Here is a 22,465-nt window from a genome sequence, read left to right as displayed (position 1 = left end):
CCAGATGCATTTATCACACCATCTTGATGAATGAGACATAGCTATAGATAAAAAAAAACCTAAAATAATAAATATTTTAATTATTTAGCTATTGCAATCACCTCGTTAGCCTTAAATAGGAGGTATAGACAAAGATGTTTGTTGGATGCGATATTCGTCCAGCGATGGTTACATGCTAATCCATGATTTCCAACTTATTTCCTATGTATCCGCGTCCTTCATGTTTGTTGCTAACAGGTAATCTCTTTCATAAACACAAGGTATATTTTGAAGGAAGTAAAATTCAAAATTATGTGTAAATAGCCTTACGATTAGGAAATGTATAGAATAGATTAGAAAATATCTTTACAACATCTTCTTAGTCGTATTTATTTATGATTCAATAGATGGAGTTAAGAATTTTATTTGCTAAGAAAAAGTCCCCTAAGAAATTCCTTTGTTACTCTTTTCACATAAGTTTGTTAGGGTACAATAGTACACAGAGGACAGGTTCACCCCTTATCACTTTGGATCGTTCAATAATATTCGGCGAAATGTCAACATGTCGAGTGTTAGTTCACTACAACAGTAACAGTCAGCAAATGCTTTTTACTACTCCATCTGAAATTACAGTTGTGTATATAATTATTTACTAGATGTTTTCAATGACTTTGACTGCGTGAATCAGGATGAAAAGTATTTTATGTATTATGATAACTAAGCATGTACTAAATTCCATTCAAATCTTTGCAGTTGTCTTTATAATGTTAGTAGTAAACCTAAACACTACAAGTTGCACTTGTACATGAACTTATCAAAATTGTCTTTAACTATATTAGTCGGGAGCCCAATAATCTGGTTGCCACACTGCAACGTAATATATCTGGACAATACTTTTTACATAGACTTTTTTTAGATATTTGAGATAGGTATTTAAAGTTACTTATCACAGAAAAAAAGGTTTAAGTATCATAACTGTTAATGAAGACTTAATCGACCTTTTATCATAATTGATATTATAGCGGCTCACTTAATTTAGTATAGGTATAATAATAAACTATAAATAACGCCAGCAACAAATCATGGATGTATACATTTTCAGGTTATTCAACAAAAATGAGGTGTCTGGTGAGTGTAAAAATTAATATAATAAAAATCGAAAAATACTATTATTTTCTATTACTAGCGAACCACACTGGCTTTGGACGCTACGTGTTTTGGAAAATAAATTATAGCCCATATTACTCTACCATTTAATCTAGTTCTCTAAACGTGAAAGAATTTTTCAAAACTGTCAACAATTTTTTTAAGTTTATCTATTACAAACAAGAAAAATCTTTTTTTTTTCATAATGTTATTTCAGACTAGTCTCATTAGGTACAACAGTAATGTACTTGCGATTTTGTATTACAGGTTATGTTGGCCTGGATCCTGGTGGCTGTTCAAGCTGTACCAGTAAAAGAACATACAGAAAAAATCGAATTAGTACCTGAGAAATACGAAGAACATGCAGTTGACAAAATGCAACCAGTAGAAGAACACTCGGTTGATGAAGAGCAACCAGTAGAGGAACATTCGGTTGATGAAGAGCAACCAGTAGAGGAACATTCTGTTGACGAAGAACAACCAGCATCAGACTCGAAAGAAGAGCGACATACCGAAAATAAAACAATAAAACTAAATAAAAATAAGACAATAAAACCTAACCGAGATCCTGAACAATCTGATTCTGACACCGTGGGGTTCATTGTTGTACTCAAAGATGAAACTCACACTAAACCACGTGCAGATTTTAATCATCATCTACGACAGTTAAGGTACCGGCTTAGTGATATTATTGAAAACTTGGATTCATTGATATTTGAAGATATGGAGGAAGAATATGAAGATGAAAAAGAAATCTACGAAAAGGAATACGAGGAAATGGATTGAATAGAAATAAAGTAAAAAATGTCAAGGCATGTTGTCGTATTCCTTTCAGTGATTCCTTCCTTTCAGAAACTGAACTGTTTTTGATTAATTATTTGTTACTTTAATTATTTACTTAATTACCAACAACAGTGTACGCACCTATATTCAATAAATTTTTTAGATATACGTATTTATATTTAATTAATACATTTTCCATTATTGTTAAAATCTATAGTATTTATAACTTGTGATTACCTATGGTATACCTGATAGAGTATATTCAGAGCAATGCGGACTATCTTCCCCATTACCAATATCCATTTTTTTTAATGGGTTAAAATGGGATGGTAAGACCGCCTGTGATATCGGTATATGCTGGCGGATAGGTGAGGATGAAAGCAGGTCAGTCGGCCCATTGTGAAAAATTCAATAAAAAATTACCCCCCGCACTGATGACTTTCAGTCATCATCTATATACATGAACAGTATTATGGACATCATAGTGTGAGAGAAGTTAAGTGATGATGATAGCAGGTCAATTAGCCCATTGATAAATTTATCAACAATTAACCACCATAGATATTTAAAGGTGGATCGTGTGAAGGCCAAACTTATAACGATTAGCTAACTAACAATGATTGCTAGCAAACCTTTATCAAGTCTATTTGTGATAAAATTATCCTATTTTTTCGAAATGGAATAAATAATACAAATTTAGAACATGACATTAAAAACGGTTAAACGGTTTTGGAAATTAGCGTGAATGAAAATAGTGAAACATGGCATGGAGTACGAAAAACGTGTCAAAATTTAGTGAGTTAATTTGAAGTTTGGCTGATAAAATTTTTAGTATATTAAATATAGTAAAATATATTTAAATATACATTATAGTAAATCTATTTAAGCACACGTGGATAAAAAGTTGACCTGATTTTGGTGAAGGGTTTGTATAGAAACATAAAGGAGATACTATTTATATCTTAGATTATAAAGTATTATGTTATACTAAATCTATGATCTAAATAATCTAAGATTTTATATTTTAACTTTCGATTATAATAATAAGTTTATTTAAGATAAAGATACGACATCTGTAGAATTTTTTTTCTTTTCTTATGGCACGGCACAAAGTGCATCCGCCAAAAACAAAGTTTGGGAAACAGCATTTTAGGGAAGGAGTTTTGGACGAAGGAATTTAGGATAAGGATCAGAAAAGTTGAATGATGGATAATATAAGGAAAAGGACAGATATCTAAATAGAAATTACAATATATTTAACCTTAAAAATATATATGTATATGAAAAGTACATAAAATAAGATAAATCTGTAGAATTTAAGATTGGAAATGAATGAATAGGCTTAGATTATAGACATAGATACTTGTTCACTTTTTATACCTGTCAATATATAATGTCATGATCATATAGTAGTAGGTAAAAACTGCTAATGAATAAATAATTAACATAGGCGGGAAAATAAGTTTTTTAACTTTTTTATTTTTCCCGCCCATTTTATTTGTCAATATATTTTATTATCTGTCATTTATGACCAATCAGTTTCTCGGTGCGTTTTGAAGGTAAAAATAGTAAGAGATTACTGTCGATAACTAAAAACATCTTTGTCTACTGTATCTACTAGATATTATTATGTGAATTAAATATTATGAATTTAATACGAAAACTTACTTCTTATATACGTCTGCTTAGTATAATTAATTATTTTTGACATTATTCTGATTGTTCAATTAAAAACCTTTGTTTCCTTTCAAACTTTCAAACGTCTCACAAGAAGGATAGGACTGTCTTCTATCTCTTTCGTTTGGGTGAGATCGACGATGACGGAGCGAGTATAGAAAATAGAAAGATTCTGATTGAATTGTGAAAGGTGGGACATATGTACTCATTTATTAGTTTCTTTCTGTCATAAAAAAGGTTCTAATTTTGTAAGAATATCAGTTACCTATTAACGAAATAATTTCACACATCATATTTATATAATATTTATTGAAAATACAGCAAAAATTTATATTTGAAATGGATCCAGGTATTCTTTGTTTCCACCATTGTGACCACAAAGTGTTTTGTACTATTATCCCAGAACAATGTCCAGTGTGCACACAGAAACTCGACAGATATGATTACAACTTATTACCGTTCAGGTAAACCAAATTTCTGATATATCCTCACTCATTTTTAAATATAAGAGATAATGTTGCTAAGCGCTCTATTTCTATCACAGAGTCCCCTATCCTTTCGTGAAAGCATCTCAACATCCCAGAGCTATAGTTATGAAACCTACTCATGGAGATTTTCTTAAGTAAGTACCTAACTTTAATGACAAATTTTGTTTGTCAATAATTATATACCTATGTATTATTTTTTTATAACATTTATTTTCGGGTTCTTAATGTTATATTATTTGCATTTCAGTGATTATTATAATTCTAAAGATCTACACATAGGAGTGACTAACTCACTTGGAAATGTAGTAGAGTTTAGTGAAGAAGGTATTCGAGGTGTAGACACTCTTACAAAGAAATGGAGTACTCGAAACATGGGTGCTGAATGGGACCAGTGTTTATTATTGGAACAGTTTGATGAGTTATGGAATGAGATATGGGACAGTGTATTGTTGAAGGTTATTTTACTTATTTGCTTCAAGTATTTTACTGAAACTAATTTAAGTAAATATTCTTAGAATATTCTTATTCATATTGTAATTGTTGAACATGTGATGTGGCAACACCTACATATAATGTGTAAAGTGAGAAACTAAGAAGTTAACAAATTCTTATCCTACTGCACTGAAATGTTAGTGGATACACTTTGGAGTAGTTAATGTTTCTATATATTAATCGGGCAAATCCAAAATTTAGATAATCTATATTGCTTTATTTTCAAGTAATTCTTTTGACTTCATCATGCAATCAGAACTTCTGATTATGATTGGATGTGTTGGGAATATCCTCTTCATTTGTAATGTAGCTAAATCAGAACTACTGGGTTTAAGGATTCTGTGCCTCTTGATAAACATTTAATAACAATATTTATCTAATATGTAATATATATTATTCACAAAAATATTAGTAAATTACCAGGTATTAAGTGTGGTATTGAAATTGAAAAATAAATAATATAATTTTGTTCTTAAATTTGAACAGGTGAGCCTTAGTCCACTTTGGGAGGCTAATAGATACAACGAAGACAGGCACAACTGTTTCACATTTGTGTTAGCATTCCTACGAGCACTGGACTGTGGAGAACTCTCTGAAAAAGCCCAAGATCCAAAGCAATTTTGTAAACAATATGTTGTGCCAAGAACATCAGCCGCTGGTAAATATATATCTCTCTATAGGCAATTAAAGAGACAATGTTTCTTCATACAAAACCAATGATAGCCTACTTATTATTATGTAGGGCTATTTATTTATTACTTATACAGTATTAACTGTGATTTTTAAATATTTAAGTATTATAAGATTCTTAAATTGATGTGCATTTAATTAGACCAAATTATAATTTAGTTTTGAATACTGAACTAGTTATTTTGTCATCTATCTAATAGATTAATTTGTGATCTGCTTTTTTATTTATTTAATTTAGTGTTACCCTGTGATCTGTTTTTAAAATAAAAGGAATTGAATTACTGTTTTGTTATCAAACTGTAAAATATTTGAATAGGTTTCTTCTAAATTAATAATTACAGGGATTATGTTAAAATGTTTATATAGGTATTTTGTTACAGTTGTGTCCAGATAGGTAAAATACCTATCTGGACACAAAATTTTAACAACATTTTAGGTAAGTGTTTTATATAACACTCAATTCTGAATTTATTTAATTCTGAAGTCTTTTATTTTATTATGTACATATAATTTAACTTTCTTGCCTGGAATTGTAATAATAATGTCAAAAACATTGTGACCAATTTTGACATTAATTAGAATAGACAATTTTGATAATGGAGAAAATCTCTAAAATGTGAAATAGTAATTGTGGGTGTTAAGTTTAAATTAAGTAATGACTTAAACTTAACACAGATTTTTTTATTAATAATTATTAATAAAAAAAATCCTCCAATTTCGTAATGATTACTTTGAAGGAAGTGGATACTATTTAGATGATACCACTTAAATAGTTGATATTATAATGTTGTGATTATTTTACTTGTATTTTATAAACACAAGTAAAAGTAATGGCCATAAATAAAGAATAAATGTAAAGATGCTGTCAATTAAATGTTTCCAATTGCATGAATTATTAAATAATTTTCCTTGCTATATTTAACATTTAACAAAACATACCTATTTAACAAAAATATTGATGTAATAATTTAATAATGTATTAAAAAGAGGCTCTATTATATATTTTTATTTACTAGACAAGTGTTCATTTTTTGTATTTTTTTTTTATTTTTTGCTAGATTATGTAATCGAACATCTTCCATAGTCACAATATTTCTATATTGATGATATTGTAGGTTAAAAAATGTAAAATGCTAAGTATCTTACATATCTTATTCTACATTATATAATGTTATTTATTAAAAATGTAAGATTTTTATTGGGATAAACCAAAATAGTGGGTGTCAGTATAAAGTGTCAAGGAATGGGTCACTATTATGGATAAAGAATGATTGGTGTATATTTGTCCAAGTTATTTCTTTCTTATATTATATTATATTCGATAAATTATTCTATATCTAATAAGAAAATTATGGTATAATTAAATTTACGTTTGAAATGAGGGTAGTAGAGTTCATATCAGTCACAAGTGTGTTACATAAATATAATATAAATTTATAGTCTAGCAGAATCTTTGTAACTGCTTGTACTGTAGTGTATGATTTCACAAACCCCCTTTCGTAACTTACAATGTATTCAATAACTATATATGAAAGAATAGGAAATATCTTTTTTATTTATATATTTTTAATTTAAAAGTCAATATTCAAAAACGATTTATTTCCAAGAAATAAAAATACTATAATGGTCAAAATTATTAGAAGTAATCATTTATCTTAATTTTGTTTTTTATTTAATTTTTTTAATAAATGTTTTATCATTGCCAAAAAACAATATATTTAGATAAATAATTAATATATTATAATAACATGGTTGTAACACTTTAGCTATTTAATGAGTTACGACACTAAAAAGGTTGAGAAATTATGTTTTTATAACCTTATGTAATATGCTTGTTCCTTGGTGCTTTATATGTGCTAAAGTCTCTGAACCCCGTTACTTTCCTCTAGGGGTCGCTACTCATACTTTGGAAAACACTGTCTTATTTATACAAAGGTATTTAAACTTGTATATTTCGTGCACCATATTATTATAACTTTTTAAATTTTATATACTATAGATTATATTTATTCCATAGATGAAATAGATGTCTAGGTTTTTAGTTATTGAAGTTGCTGTTCTTGCGCATAATTATATGTTAATATAAACCCCATTGGAATTATCTATCGTTATAGGGTGCTCATTGGCTTATGAAATTGTCATTATAATAGTTATGCAAATGTTTGTACTATGGTGTTGTAATGCATTTATTGAATGTGCTTAGGGTCTCGGAAGTATTGGGCAAAAAATGCCTTAAATAATCTGGTAGGTCCCCTGGATTTATTATTAAATTTACTTAAAGTACACTGATAACTGATTTTGTAAAATGTCAAACTGAATTTCAGTTATTTTTGTGCACATTTTTTCAATTGATCTCAAAAAGAAAAATTGTGTACGTCATAACTCTGATAGTTAGAAACCAATTTGGATTTTTTTATCTGAATAGACATATTTACATATTGGTCTCATCAAAATTTTATCAAAATCGGCTCAGTAGTTTAGAAATCAAAATAACCGGTTTTGTAATTATTGTAATCAGTAATTATTGAATATTGGTTTTAACATAGAATATATTATTTTTGTGTAACACATTCCACTTGTAATGTGATATTGAAATATTGAATAAGCAGTTTTTAAAACTCAGTGAGTGTAATTTTTCTTTTGGGGATCGAATATAACATTAGTGCATCCAGAACATCCGAGATCTTATATAGAAAGTGTTTAATTGTTAAATGGATGCCCACATTATATTTAAAAGAGCATATTCAGAGAGTTGTGATGTTTAACGTACTTTAGAATATCTGTGCATATCTGAGTAGTTAGTGTGCGTCTTGTTTTATACACTATTCCCAATATAAATAGTCGACGTAAACACTGAGTATAACGTCAATCTTTATACGACTCGCACTATATTCCCTTAACTACTTACGCCTCTGAACTATTATCGTTTTAAAATAATGATAACACCTCTTTGAATACTGTCCAACCGTATCTGTAATGGAGTTTGAATAAAACAATTGTATTTATGAAATATCATACTCTAATTATTAATACGGACTTTAGTTCCTATAAGTCTATCTATGTATGTAATATGTATTGAGACTTGAACATTTTGTAAACGGATCTCGAAAATAAATCTCTAGGTGCTATGTTTTAATAAACTATTTGTTAAAATTTAAGCATTCTTTTATTTATTGCTTATGTAAATTTCATGAGGACGACCTTGGTTATGCAGTGAGGTTCGACACTCTGTCTTAACTTCCAATGGGTGCAGATACGATTCTCACACAATACAAACACTTGTATTAATAAATATATCTTTGTTATATATCTATTTATTAGGCTGTTATATATTAATAATACGTCATACGGGGAAATACCCTATATACTTGCCTCTTTATTCATAAAAACTAAAACGTACTACAAATCTATTTTAAGTATTAGAGTACTTTCCACTGTTTGTCAAATTAAGAAATTAGCGCAAACACTTCAATAGCTAAAATGGGTTTATAAAAGGTTTGACGTTTTTATGAATAAGGGTGTTAAACCCTTTACTGCTGACACTTCATGATGGTAAAATGTGTGAAAAGTTACCATGGGGGATTTTGTACAATATTTGTCTGCATAGGTATTTCTGTACAACTCGTGTTTTTGCCTTAGAATAGTTATAATATTACTGTTTTGGTTGAAAAGAGATATGACAAAAAACGGAGTGTACTTGTAGAACAGTGTATGGAGGCATAAGTAGGTAATATCCTAGATCTTATTATCATTTACCATTAGGGGAGATAAGATCAAGTGCAAAACCATCTTGTAAAAAAGGTCCTCAGGAAATTAATGAGTGAGTGAAAAAACCAGTGATGTTCATGGTACTGTTCGTGTCATTAACATTAGGTTTGCCTAGTTTTTTTTTTAATAATTAAATTAAAAATAAATGAAAAAAAATATTGATATTGTAGATTTATATTTATATTTATTAATATCAATGAAGAAAATAAAAAGACATTAATAATATAAATGCAAAGATAAAACATGGAGTAGAATATATAAAATTAATACCTATCTACATCTGTAGGTACAAAACGAAAACTGGAAACAATATATTTATATATACTTTAATACCTTTATATAATTTTATTATGACACATTTTATTAAAAAAAAATATATATAAATTAGTTTGTCACTTTGACTGGAGCTGATTCAACACCGACCCAGAACACAGCACCGTTGTATGCGATGGTGGCTCTGGAAATATAAAAAAGAATAACCGTTAGATAGTTTACTTTGTTTAAAAAAAAAATAGAATTCTCCACATTTTGATAGTATTATATTTCCTGCATATTTTTTATTTTCACCACAAAAAACAAATATACAGGGGTTTGTCCGCATTTTTTCACTAAAAGAATACCCATATCGGCTATCTATCGTGGTGTCAATGCAAGTGCTGCGTCTATTATGCTGCACATAGGCATCTGCTACAGGGGAGGTTTTGTCAGTAGTTGCGCTTAGCAGGCAGGTTGGCAACCGCAGTTAGGCTTTGGTAATGTTTTAAGAAAGACGGTGCTGCCCATCCCTCGATAATTAAGTTCGTTTAGTCGTTTCTTACGACACCCATTGGAAAGAAAGCGGTGGCTCATTCTATGCCAGAATCATTGGCCCTTTGTTATACAAGACCGGTATAATACAAAGTATCTACCGGTTGGTCAAAAAATAGTTTATATACTTTGTATGTTGCACAACATTTTTACCTGTGAACCGATTTCATTACTATTTTTAATTAGAGCTGTTTACTTTACGGGCCCATATTAATTTTATTATATATTCCAGGTGTAGAGACATTTGGAATTTTATAATTAGTAGCTATCTATATATTGTAGCCCATATATACATAATACGAGTATATAATTTTATTTAGTTACTATATCGAATTAACTGTACCTATAAGTATTTTAAACTAGCGAATCAATCCGGCTTTGCATGGTTTTTTGAAAATAAGATACAGTCTATATATTGGCTGATAATTTTTTTTTTATACAACTTAGCATGGCAAACAGGCTGACGGCCCACCTGATGAAAAGTGGTAACCGTCGCCTATAGACATAAGCAGTACCATGGACATAAGAGAGTATACTGTTTCGCCCAAGATACCCCCCATGCGTTGCCATTCCTGAGGACTCAGGTGTTATTCCTCTGTACCCTGTAAATTCACGCCATATCCCACCCTTCAAACCGAAACACAGCCATGCAACAGAACTGCTTTACGGTTGAAACACGAATGGGACTTTTGTACAAAGTCTCCCTCTGGTAAGTTGATGTCTTTACGTGAAAGAACTTTTATTCGTAACATTATTCAAGTAGTGTTTTATAAAAATCAAAATTTTCTTTTTATATATTTTAGTAAAATAATATTATATATTTTATATTAGTAGGATTCATTAAAATACCTGAATTTGATCTCGTCATTAAGATCAGCTGGGGGAGTCCACTTGAAGGCAACGGTTTGCTTGTCTAAGCTCTCGTCATGTTTCTTGTGAGTCACAGCGTTCTGAAATTAGTATCATCAAAATGTTAATGATGAATTTAATGGATAATATTCTTAACTAGCGACTTGTCCCGGATTTGCATGGGTAGCTGTCTAATCATTTTGAAAATAAAATATAACCCATCTTATCTCGCTAATAATGTAGCTTTGTAATAGGTGAAAGAATTTTTAAAACTAGAGATTTTAGATTTAGCCGTTGATTTTTGTGGAGCACAATGTTAATAAATCGTGCTCCACAAATATCAACAAAACAAATATTTAAAGTTAAATAAATAAATAAATTCTATCGCTTAACATTTCATCGAAATTTAAAGCAGTAGTTACGTAGTGTAAAATGAGATAGATTTTATTTAAAAAGAGACAATGGAACTTGGAAAGAGAGAGTAACTTCGTCTGCGCTACTGGTATATGCTGGCGGAGCATCTGTAAGAGATGATATGGGAGAATGAAAGCAATTCAGTTGGTCAGTTAACGAATATAACAAGAATTAACCATGATGGTTTAAAGACAATGGGGTTATTAGCGTGGAGGTCAACCTAATACTTTTTTTTATATAACTTAGAATGGCAAACAAGCTGACGGCCCACCTGATGGAAAGTGGTAACCGTCGCCTATAGACATAAGCAGTACCATGGACATAACAAAGTATACTGTTTCGCTAAGGACTCAGGTGTTATTCCTCTGTACCCTGTAGATTCACGCCATATCCCACCCTTCAAACCGAAATACAGCCATGCAAACACAACTGCTTCACGCTTGAAACACGAATGGGACAGACGACTTTTGTTTGGGTTCCTCTGTACTATCAGGAGGGAAGGGATTGTTAGTAATGCGAACTACCAGTCCTGTTGCATATACCTTGTCAGGTCGATCTTTACGTGATCCCCCTTGGAAAATATTGCGTTGAATTTCTGGTGTATTCATCACGATGGGCTGACTGACCTGCCTTTTCACCCCTCACTGGTGCCCCGCGAGCGTATACCGTTAGTGCAGGTCCTATTCCATTATCATCCATTAAAAAAACAATCCCTTTTTCCATAATATAAAGTAAGTACCGTAATATAGCAAGAGAATATCTTATATGTGGGTAGGCACATCGATTTTGAGAAACGGCGCGCGCAGTTGTTTCTATGGCAAAGAGGTAAGAATCCAAAATGCTACAACAATGCTTATCTTTTCTTATTTAAATTTAAATAAGCTTTTACCCGTAATTTATAACCCGTTAAGGCACTGTAACGTAACAAATTAACGAAGTTCCTTTCGCATTTATAACTAACATACTAATAGTAAAGATTATGCCACTGCATATAATGATAATTCTTTTCTGCGTTTTTGGCCGCGTGAATCACTATATAAAGCGATCCTGTATTTCATTGAAATTCCTTTAGCTGTTAAGAGTGATTGAGTAATTAACATACAAACATATTTACAAACTTTCATATTTATAATATTATAGTAGCATATACAAATAAATAAATTGCTTGCATCAAAAAGGTTACTAAAAGACATCAAGTCGGTATTAGGTTCTAGTTTTAGATTAATTACTACAAAAATTTAACACTAATCATAAGTTTCCTTAATCTTTTGGAGGAAACAATAAAGAGTATCTGTCTATCTAATATGTCTAAAAATAATATATATTTTTGTTTGCTCTAAGTTCTGGACGAAGATAAAATTGGTAATCAACTGTAGTTAGGTACTTAGGTAAAGGCAGCAATTTATTACAACCTTGCATTGTAATTTCAAGTGAGTTCAGCACCCTAACATCACGGGTCAAGGACTGTGAACGGCATAGGCAGTGTGTAGGTATTAGATACAATAGCAGTACTTATTTATTAAACGATACGTCGTGTAGTCATATTTTAATAAGTTGTGAAAAATGTACTTTAAATATTTACTATCTAGTTAAATGGTTTCAAAAAAATTTGGGTGTAAAAAATCCTTTAATTCTTGTTTGCACCTGGATTTCTTGAGAAATAGTCTCCGACTATATGTTCGGAATGTCTTTATCAAGTTCTGATATTTGAAATTCGGAGAAAATAACGGAAGCATAAAAATCATTAATTTTAGTGGAAGGTTTTATCTCAATACGTCGCGTCGGTTACAAGCTGCGCTTGCGTCTTCGCTGCATGATCGCTTCATTGACAGGGATAAAAAGTACCTAGCCTTCTTAAATCAATAATTATTATTAATTGAATTCAAGTAGCAAGCCAGTGGCGGAGATATTTTACTCCTCTTTGAGACATACCTGATCATGAAAGGTTAGTCTAGAGACTTTAGAATAAGATATAATAAATAGAATTGACTTTATGACCTTCTTGATCTCTTCTGGTACATTCATTTTTAGAATACAAGTACCAGGAATGTAAAAGTGAAAGTTCCAGTTTCATATTGAAATAACAAATAATTGAAAAATATATATAATATCATTAAGACTGATTGTGGCAAAACCGGTTATTGTGATTTAAAAATTAAACTAGTGAACCGATTTAATAACATTTCTATGGAACGAATGTATAGTCTTTCTAATAAAAAAAGAATTTTCCAGATTGATTTACAAATAATGAAGTTATAAGGTTACAAACATAGAAAAAAATACAGCCGAGTTAAAAAACTTCGTTTGAATTAGGTAGTAACAAAAATATTAATGAAAGCTTAATTTTTTCAAACAAATATATAAATGGTTTGAAACCCTCCGAATTTGAATTCCGTGACAAACTATTGTCCTTTTTACACACTGTCAAAGACATTATTTATACAAAGATATTGTTTTTATAAAAACTATATCATGACCAAGAATTAGTTATGGTAAGATTTAGTCGTGACAGGCGGCCAAACTAAGTAGTGAAGGGAGTAGATGTATGTCCTCGGGTGTAAAAACGCAGTGACTGCCAATTCTTGTTATCAATTAATTAACAATCTTTCGTAGTTTTGTTCATAGTACGATTATAATTTAATGAATGAATGTGTATACTTTTATTCGCAATGTACAACATATAGGTAATAAAAGAACATGACACACTATATTTGTATAAATACAATAAGGCGATATTATTGTAGGTGATCTTGACAACTTTAGAATATCTAGAGTAATGATAAATATTATGAATTATTTATTCAGAAATTTAATGGATAGGTGAAATAAGGAAGTCACAGTAAGTTTGTATTTAAATTGAATTAAAGTAAATAATTGTTTTATACTATACGCAAATTTGTTTACAAATTTAGGAATCTACGTATATTTCAATATTTATGACCATAAAATAGACATACAAAAATCTTTTATGATATTGTAAATTTGATAATTTAATATTTATTAAACAGTCAGAAGAATAATTTGAATGGACTCAGCTTCATAAAATACTAGCTATCTGGCCAGGCTTCGCACAAGTAGATAGAATTTTCTAAAAAATATATAACTTATACTGTTACTCGCTGATAATATAGCTTTCTATAGGTGAAATGATTTTTAAAATTGGTTAAGTAGTTTTTAGTTTATCACAAACAAACAATCAAATCTTTACAATATTGGCTTAGACACTAGTATGATACTATCTATAGAATAAACAATTTTACGATAAATAATTCTCAAAGTATATTGCTTGTATTGGATACAAGCGTCGCCTTTTGGTACTAGTTACTTATTTAAGTTAACATCATACAAAAATAATGATCAAGATAATAAGTCTGAATAATTACAGCACTTAAAGTAAATAACTGTTTCAACGCCACACGCAAATTTGTTCACAAATTTAGAAATCTACGTATATTTCCATATTTATAACCATAAAATAGACATATGAAAGATCTTCAAAGATATTGTTAATTTTAAACTTTACAATATCCCGTAAGTGTCGCTTGTTCGTTCTTAGTGAAAAAAGATGTCAAAAATTTTACCAATACGATATGAGAGAATGTATCTATATAATATATGCATCTAATACGTTTAGATCCAATAGACGTTGTCATTAATCAATGTTTCTATCCACTACGACCTTTTGCACTGCACAGCTGTAGCCTTGAGTGCACTTGATGCAATTGATGATTCTGAATGGTGCGGGATTTAGAAATCTATTGTGGCACGTAAGAAAAAATCAAATCAGTGCGTGTTGAGCACGCACATGACTTGTCCTATACCTACTGGGTAATGGAACTGGGAATACCAATTAAGTTGACATTCCATACTCAGATTGGTCATCAGATTTCTGTTAGTGATCTAATGACCAAACTGTAAATACCAAACATTAACGATTATAACAAAAATAATTTAAACCACTGTCTATAGTAAGTAGAGTTTAGTAAATGAAATTAATTTATTTTGCAAGAATTTAGGTGTATATCAAGATAAAACATGTACCAATTTAAATTAGATCTTCAGGAACAGTCAAAATCGTATCTAATTTGATGCAGTAGTTTTTGTGTGATGCCGCAACAAACATACACACAGATAAAATTTCTAAATATTACTATTTTAGCTTCTATCAGGGGGTCTACCATGAAATGAAATTGCAAATTTTCGGACTCAATTTCGTGTTTTTGTTCATACTGAAATCGACCCAGTAAATGGAGCTTAACATTTCGTTTGTCATAAATCCTACCATAAAATTCCAAAGGAACAATACTTTAGCATTTTTAATATTTTTAAACGGTATTATCATGTAATTTTAACATCAAATTTGTGTTTCGTTCGGATACGAAATTTCGGAAAACATTTCATGGTAGACTCTCAGTTTTATTACGATCCCTCATAACAATACAATTTTTCTTAAACATTTTCCATGTCTAGTTGCAATTTTATTATATTAGTAAGATTACTATTGATAATCAATTTTATTCAATTAAATTATATTGATAAATAATCGAAGTTTTTAAGAAATAGAAAAAGGGGAAAACAGTGTCTACATTTTTATTATTATAGATCTATTTGAAAGTTATGCTTAAAACACCATCATATCAACCGTTATCTGTTCATTGCTGATCATAGGCCTCTCTGTTTAATACATATCGTAACAATATAACTAGAATAATAACTATAAAGAAATATTTATTACCTACTTACTTAATTGATTATCATTACATATATTTTTAATAATGGATGTCACTCAAGGTTCCTTTGACAATTACCAAATTTTTTGTTACCTTGTCAAAATAAAACATCGTATTATTATCGTTAATCTTTAAGGAAGTTCTTTACAAATATGGAAGTTCCATAAACAACCTCTATTTCGTTGGTTGTTTCCTTTGTAATTATTTTTATTAACAATGTTGTTCAATTGACATTGGACATTTGTCCACAGTATTAAATCAAAATTATGGGTTTACAATACCCGTTTTATTTCCATTTTCTAAATGGAAATAAAACGGGTATTGTTTTCAGTAAGAAAATTCATAAACATAAATATATTTTTTTTTCATTTGAAGAAATATTTGATTGGAATTAAAAGATTCGTTAGCATAGTTTTTGTTCTTTATTTGAATTTTTTTTTTTTTTTTAATAGATATGTAATTATTGATAAAGTTATTAAAATAACTCAGATTTTGTGTGCCAAACGTTACGAAACAATATCGAAACCAATCTCAAAAAAGTGAGAGAGGTATTTCTAAGTTTCAGCAAGGTATCATCTTTTCTAGCTTTTAGCTCAGGAGCTATCTATCAGAAAAAGATTTGTAGAGTTCAATCAAAAACCGGTTAAGAGTCCTGAATTACTCCGTAGGCGCAATTTTGTGATGTTCAAAATTCGCCAAAATTATGCAGAAAGAATTAGTTAAATCTCATTTTCAAACCCAAAGTAATAAGTATAGGTACCTAAGCATTTATCAAATAAGCAATACATATAATTTTGTATATTAATCAATAAACAATGGGCAATTTAACTCGTTGATATATATATTCGTGACTTAGATTATATAGATACAAATGCTTCGTTTACCTTATTGTTATGGTATGTTGTCCATAGAAATGCTTCGAGAAAAGCGGGACAACTTTTTCATACAATTTTGTGTGATAAATAGTTATAAGTGATTCCTTTATAACTTCGATATTTATTTTGTTTTATAATTTTTGCACCGTTTTAATGAGTAAAACCACATTTTATTTATTAAATAATTAAATATAGATACACCATGATACATTCTGTGCATAAGTATATAGAACACAGAAAAAAAAATAACAATTATCGGACAAAAAGTTTACCCGTTTTCGAGACTCGATGCTCTATCTATGTAATCTAAGGTTCGTAAAAATTGAAAGATCCCTTTTAGTTTTTTTTTTTTTTATATCATCGGTCTTTGCTATTGACATTATGTATTTAATTTTTTTTATTAATTTAAGAGTATGTTGGGTAAAACACCTCGTCCCTGGTATGTGATACGGTTAACGAGTTGTCGAAACTTGGAAAAGTGCGACTTGATACAAAAAAAAGCAATCCAACAGTAAAACAAACATTAAATAATTTTTAAAACAATTCAGAAACCGTGCAATTTGTATGTATTGTAAATTAATTTAAGTATATTGTATTTTATATTAGAGGTATAATAATATAAACTACTTACTCCAGGGGATCCGCAGTCCAGTAGCTGGGCGAAGGGATCATTGGGAGCTACTGTGAATGTGCCCACAATATTGTTTCCCTGACGAGCTTGTAATAGCAGCCCACGGATGGTATTGTTAGGTTGCTTGCCCGAGATCACTACCTCCATCGGTGTACCGGCTTTTACGGTCTAAAAGCAGGTGATTTGAGTTATAACAGGAAATCAATATAAATATATATAAGACTATTTGTATCCTGCGGTTTTGCCTATATACATTAGTACATAAAGTATTCTGTGTTCTAAGTTACGATATGACCTACCCGTGTACCAAATTCCATTCAGATTCGTTCAGTAGTTTTTGCGTAAAAGAGTAACAAACATCCATCTATCTATGCATTCCTACAAATTATCGCATATATAATTAATAGAATAGTGACTAGTACACCATTAAATTTAGTAAACAAATTACTAGATACTGAATTATATCACAAGACAAATATTACAGGATTCCAAATCTAATTAATTTATTAGGGTTTTTGTTATAATATTGTCATATCTATAGGCCACGGTTAGATTTTCTATCAGGTGGGTCGTCAGCTTGTTAGTCATTTTAAGTTGCATAAAAATAATTGTACTATTAAAAGAGGTTAAATCCAATACCAATTGCTATACATAACGAGCTAAGATTTTCAAATACATCCACCTATAATTTATAGTAATTGACTAGACTAATATAAACGAAACTATTCACGAATATAAATGTTTGTACTTGAACGAACCCACGATCATCGGAAGAAGAAGCAGCCTATTAAACTTGGTACATCACTAAGATCATCATCATACCATATCATACTGTTTATTGTGCCCTTCACATTTAGGGACAATAACGTCCAACAGAACTAGGCGGTATATAATATATAGGAAAGTCATTGGAAACTCCAGCTGTAAAAATATGACGTATTCTTCAAAGTTTCATTATCTACTCAAACAAACAAATGGATCGTGTCACGCTTCTTGCAGCACTTCCTAGGTGTACAATTAATGTTGAGTCATCTGTAATAGTGTAAACTATTACAAATTGCAATCTCATCTGATTTATATATTGTCATTTGTGTTTCTTTTATTATTGATAATATTTTAATGTTTTACAAATAATATTGCTGTTGTGAAAATAGAGAGTACACCTTGTTTATAGACATAAGTACGACACTATGTGTATAATATCAGTCAGAAGTATCGGTCGTTTTTTATAGTTGTGGCATGTAATAAGATTATGGCGTCCATAAACATGTAAAACTGCTCATGCTGATTTGTTATTCTTTTCAGCTTCTTTGAAAATACCTCTAGTGTTACCTAGTATCTCAATATCATTGTCTATACTTTTCAAATCGGAAAATATTGTATTGTGTAAGATGATAGAAGTAACAATTATGTTAATTGAAGTACCTTAGTGCTGGTCGTGATAATATACGGAGGTGGGCTAGTCTGGGCTGAGACAGGATGCCTGGGAATCATGTCCAAACAGGCACTAGAAGGAGCACCACTGGAGTAGCCATCAGCATAAGCCACCATCGCCACAGCAACGACCACGTATGTGAACCACATCTTGAGGGATTCTGAAATAAGTCACTGTATTATGTGTTTTTTCTTAAAATAAAATTTAATTGTTATTTAAAGCTTGCATTTAAATATTATACATAAACAACGAACTCACAAGCCGAGTATATAAAGTTATATATATAAATAAGTTATTGTTTTTTTTTTTTCAGATGAATATAACAATAAATTATTGTTAATACTTTGTTACAACTAGCTTTTTCAAAACATAATATAAACTTGACCGCATAATAGTTTGTTTCTAAAGATTTATTATTTTCCAAAAACTATGCTACTTAGATATATGATTTTATTTTTTCCTATAATGTTCGCATGCCTTTATCAACTGTAATTAATTCAGACTTTTCGCTTCGCAAACTACAAAGATAAGGGGGAGAATAATGTTTTTACATAAGTTAAATGTAAAGTAATAAGCCGGTTTTAGGATATAAACTTAAAACTCTTTTTATATGATATGCCATTTTGAAATTTCAATTAACGAAATTTTCAAGTAAAGAAAATAAAAAAAGTTCTTTACTATAAGATCCAATTTTTTAATTACTCATCATTACTATCAACAATAACATAATACTATTTTAAATCGTTAGCATTAATATTTAGTAAAATATTGAGTTGGAATATGCAAATGGACGAGCGGACGAGTGAAGCCGTATCACAGTGTTACCTTTTACCTTTTGGATACTAACTCTAGAAACAACATTAAATATTGTGTCCTTTTCGAGAAAATTCTATATATGAACATGGTATATTTATTTTGATACTTGATAACTTTTTATGTTTTCACATTTAATGCAACGGAATGTATGCGGGTACATGCGTTACAAAATAGCCTTTTACATCTGTTTTGCAGAATAAATACAGATTATTTAATTCCGCTGCTAATGTTAATGTGGATTTTCGATCAATAGAATAAAGTCGATTTTATTTAGATTGAAAGAAGCAGTCACTGTCTGTGAAAGTACCCTGAGTTTTGTCAATCCTCAAACTCGAAATTAAAAGCAAACTACGAAAGGGGGTCATGGTCCTTTCTGTTCTTCATATCTTAACTTCTTGCAAAGCTACTCGTCACGAGGACAGGTTCCATATGTGTAGTGGCGTAACACATAGATCGACAAACGTTCTTGTCTGGCTGTTGCTTAAATATGCAAAATAAAGCCAACATCAAATTATTCTTATGTTTGACATTTACTTCATTTCATATCCATGATCTTATCAATTTTATAAATGCGAAGTTTGTAATAAGATATTTCTTAAGTTTTTTTTTAATTAATAACTATTTTTTTATATTATAGAAATTTTTTTGTTCTAAGGACTGATGTGAACAAGACTTCCGGATGAAGTCAAAACAATTGTCGGAAGCGATAAACACAGTGAGTTCATAAAATTCCCATTGTTTTTGTACATATACATAGTATTATTATATTAGAGATATCTAATACAAAAAACAAAAGGTCTATCTTGTATTGTTAGGTTTTCTTACATAAATTATTGGATTGCTTTAATAAAATCTTAAAATTTATAGCACTTCATTTTTACATTTTACAAAAAAGAGAATATATATATTTTGCCATTGGAACAAAAAGATAAATATTTTCATAAAATTTTTTACGGCTTTTTTTTTTCAAGTAATCTATTAATTAAATTCTTCATTTGTCAGAAACACAGACTATTACGACACAGTAGTTAAAGAAATTTAAAAGCATTAGCCTTATTCTATCCATAGGGTGTGCAAAATGCAAGTGAAGTAGCTGGTTTAATATAATCGAATTAGAGTTGACCTATGCTTGGTATTAGCGGAAGTCCGTTGGTAGTTGGCTTGACTCTGGTAGGAAGGTTTTCATATCAATGTCATATTGAAACTACTTATAGCAAGTTATAGAATAGAAATTAGGTATGTTGCGGAAGTGAATGTTGTGCTTTATTTGAAGTAACTTTTAATTTGGTGTTAATTTTATTTGCCCTTCATTAAATATTCAGAATTACAATAGATACTTATAAGTTCATAATTTAGTTATTAATATTTTACATACATATAAGAGAAATAAAATATTAATAATTTATCGGGAATTGTTATTTAATTTATATTTATTGATGATAATGATGAATGTTTAAATAATAAATATCCGTTGCATATATAAATGAAATGAAATAGTATTGTTAATAATAAAATTATTACGAGTATTAATTATATTTTTATTCTGAATAAACTTCCACAACATTATTTAGACCGATATATTCGGTACATTGCTTACTAAAATAATTTTAAATTATTTTTTACGTAAAAATTAATAAACCATTAAAATGTACTGAGTGCTATTTAGTTAACTAATGAGAAGTACTAATTATAACATTTGAGATGCTTTTTAAAAGTTCATGTTAAATACATATATCGATTAATTAAGAAGCTATTTGTAAAAAAACTAAATTAATATATTGAATAACTCTAACACTTCTTGATTATGCTAATATTAAATTTCAAGCCATATATTATTATGTTTATATTTTTATTTACCTTAGAATTAGTTCAATAGAACGAGAGACCGCGTACACTAGTGCGTGGACGACGTGATACAAACAGTGGACCCGGCACTTTGAAGCTATATATTACGCACCTGTACTACTGAGTCGAGATGGAAGGGCGGTGTGGTAAACGGCAAAGAATAGTTCATTTATGAATACAGAAATGCATAACACGTAATACATATTTATGTAGAATACAGGGGTTCGAAATAATGTATTTGAGAAAATTTTTTAGACGAATCGAAAATAAAGTCAGGTTTTAAAGACGCGCTTACGGACAAAGAAGGAACTTAACATCGCATATATGTATAAAATGAACTGAGCATATTTTTTCTACTTATACATATTTATACTACGTCAAAATAAATATATCAAAATAAATATATGCATATTTATTTTGATTGTTTCATATAATAAACTCTTATAGGGATAAACTTGCCTAACGTATTAAAATAAATTATATCTTTATATCAGTTTCCCTGCCTACTTAGCAAGAAACTTGGCGTGACGATAAATGGACATGGAAGTTAATAATTCCTATTTCATATTAATAAAATTCTTTTGTAAACAATAAATAAAATATCGTGGGTTTAAATCTGGCTGATACCAAAAACATTTGCGTGTCTATTTAAATTTTAGGCTAATTTGATAATACACCAAATGAATATAAGATACAGGCTCATGCGTAGTACATTACTATTATGTTTTTTTTAATCAATGATAAAGGAATAGTAATCCCTGTCTGTAAAGTCTACGCTAACTGTACACGGCTGGCGGGGCACCAGTGAGGGATGAAAGGGAAGAATGAAAAGGCAGGACAGTTAGCCCAAGGTGATGAATACACCTGAAACTTACGTACGATGGTTCCCAACAACGTGACAACGTGGAAGTCGACCTGACAGGTATATTGCTAGCAATGGGTTCATAGATCCGGTAGTTCGCATTAGTAACAATCCCTTTCTTCCTATTACTATTATATTTATTTATATTTGGTGAAATATGAACATGCCAACAAATTAA

At 29.8% G+C, this 22,465-nt stretch overlaps 3 protein-coding genes across 4 annotated transcripts; 2 read left to right on the top strand and 1 right to left on the bottom strand.

Moving 5' to 3' along the window:
• The first annotated feature begins 1,068 nt into the window (after window positions 1–1,068).
• LOC116412791 (uncharacterized) lies at window positions 1,069–1,911 on the top strand. Its single transcript, XM_031907993.2, has 2 exons — window positions 1,069–1,107; window positions 1,393–1,911. The coding sequence occupies exons 1-2, from the start codon at window positions 1,096–1,098 to the stop codon at window positions 1,909–1,911; spliced, it is 531 nt and encodes a 176-aa protein (XP_031763853.2). The 5' UTR covers window positions 1,069–1,095.
• A 1,784-nt stretch (window positions 1,912–3,695) lies between these two features.
• Window positions 3,696–8,413, top strand: LOC113516996 (MKRN2 opposite strand protein). Its single transcript, XM_026901510.3, has 4 exons — window positions 3,696–4,049; window positions 4,130–4,207; window positions 4,321–4,528; window positions 5,052–8,413. Exons 1-4 carry the CDS (start codon window positions 3,925–3,927, stop codon window positions 5,283–5,285), a joined length of 645 nt encoding a protein of 214 aa, XP_026757311.1. The 5' UTR covers window positions 3,696–3,924; the 3' UTR covers window positions 5,286–8,413.
• A 976-nt stretch (window positions 8,414–9,389) lies between these two features.
• Window positions 9,390–21,597, bottom strand: LOC113516725 (putative defense protein Hdd11). Of its 2 annotated transcripts, none has more exons than XM_052901916.1 (5): window positions 21,438–21,597; window positions 18,755–18,924; window positions 17,330–17,497; window positions 10,680–10,780; window positions 9,390–9,480 (listed from the first exon to the last, which is right to left on the bottom strand). In XM_052901916.1, the coding sequence occupies exons 2-5, from the start codon at window positions 18,911–18,913 to the stop codon at window positions 9,408–9,410; spliced, it is 501 nt and encodes a 166-aa protein (XP_052757876.1). In that variant the 5' UTR covers window positions 18,914–18,924; window positions 21,438–21,597; the 3' UTR covers window positions 9,390–9,407. The 2 variants fall into 2 exon arrangements, with proteins under 2 accessions (XP_052757876.1, XP_052757877.1); XM_052901917.1 differs by having other exon boundaries at window positions 18,755–18,936; window positions 21,439–21,537.
• Between the last annotated feature and the right edge of the window lie 868 nt (window positions 21,598–22,465).

This window comes from Galleria mellonella, unplaced genomic scaffold, assembly GCF_026898425.1.
Source record: "Galleria mellonella isolate WM207_F2 unplaced genomic scaffold, CSIRO_AGI_GalMel_v1 utg83, whole genome shotgun sequence".
NCBI classification, from domain to species: Eukaryota; Metazoa; Arthropoda; class Insecta; order Lepidoptera; family Pyralidae; genus Galleria; species Galleria mellonella.
This window is presented reverse-complemented; position numbering and strand designations above follow the sequence as displayed.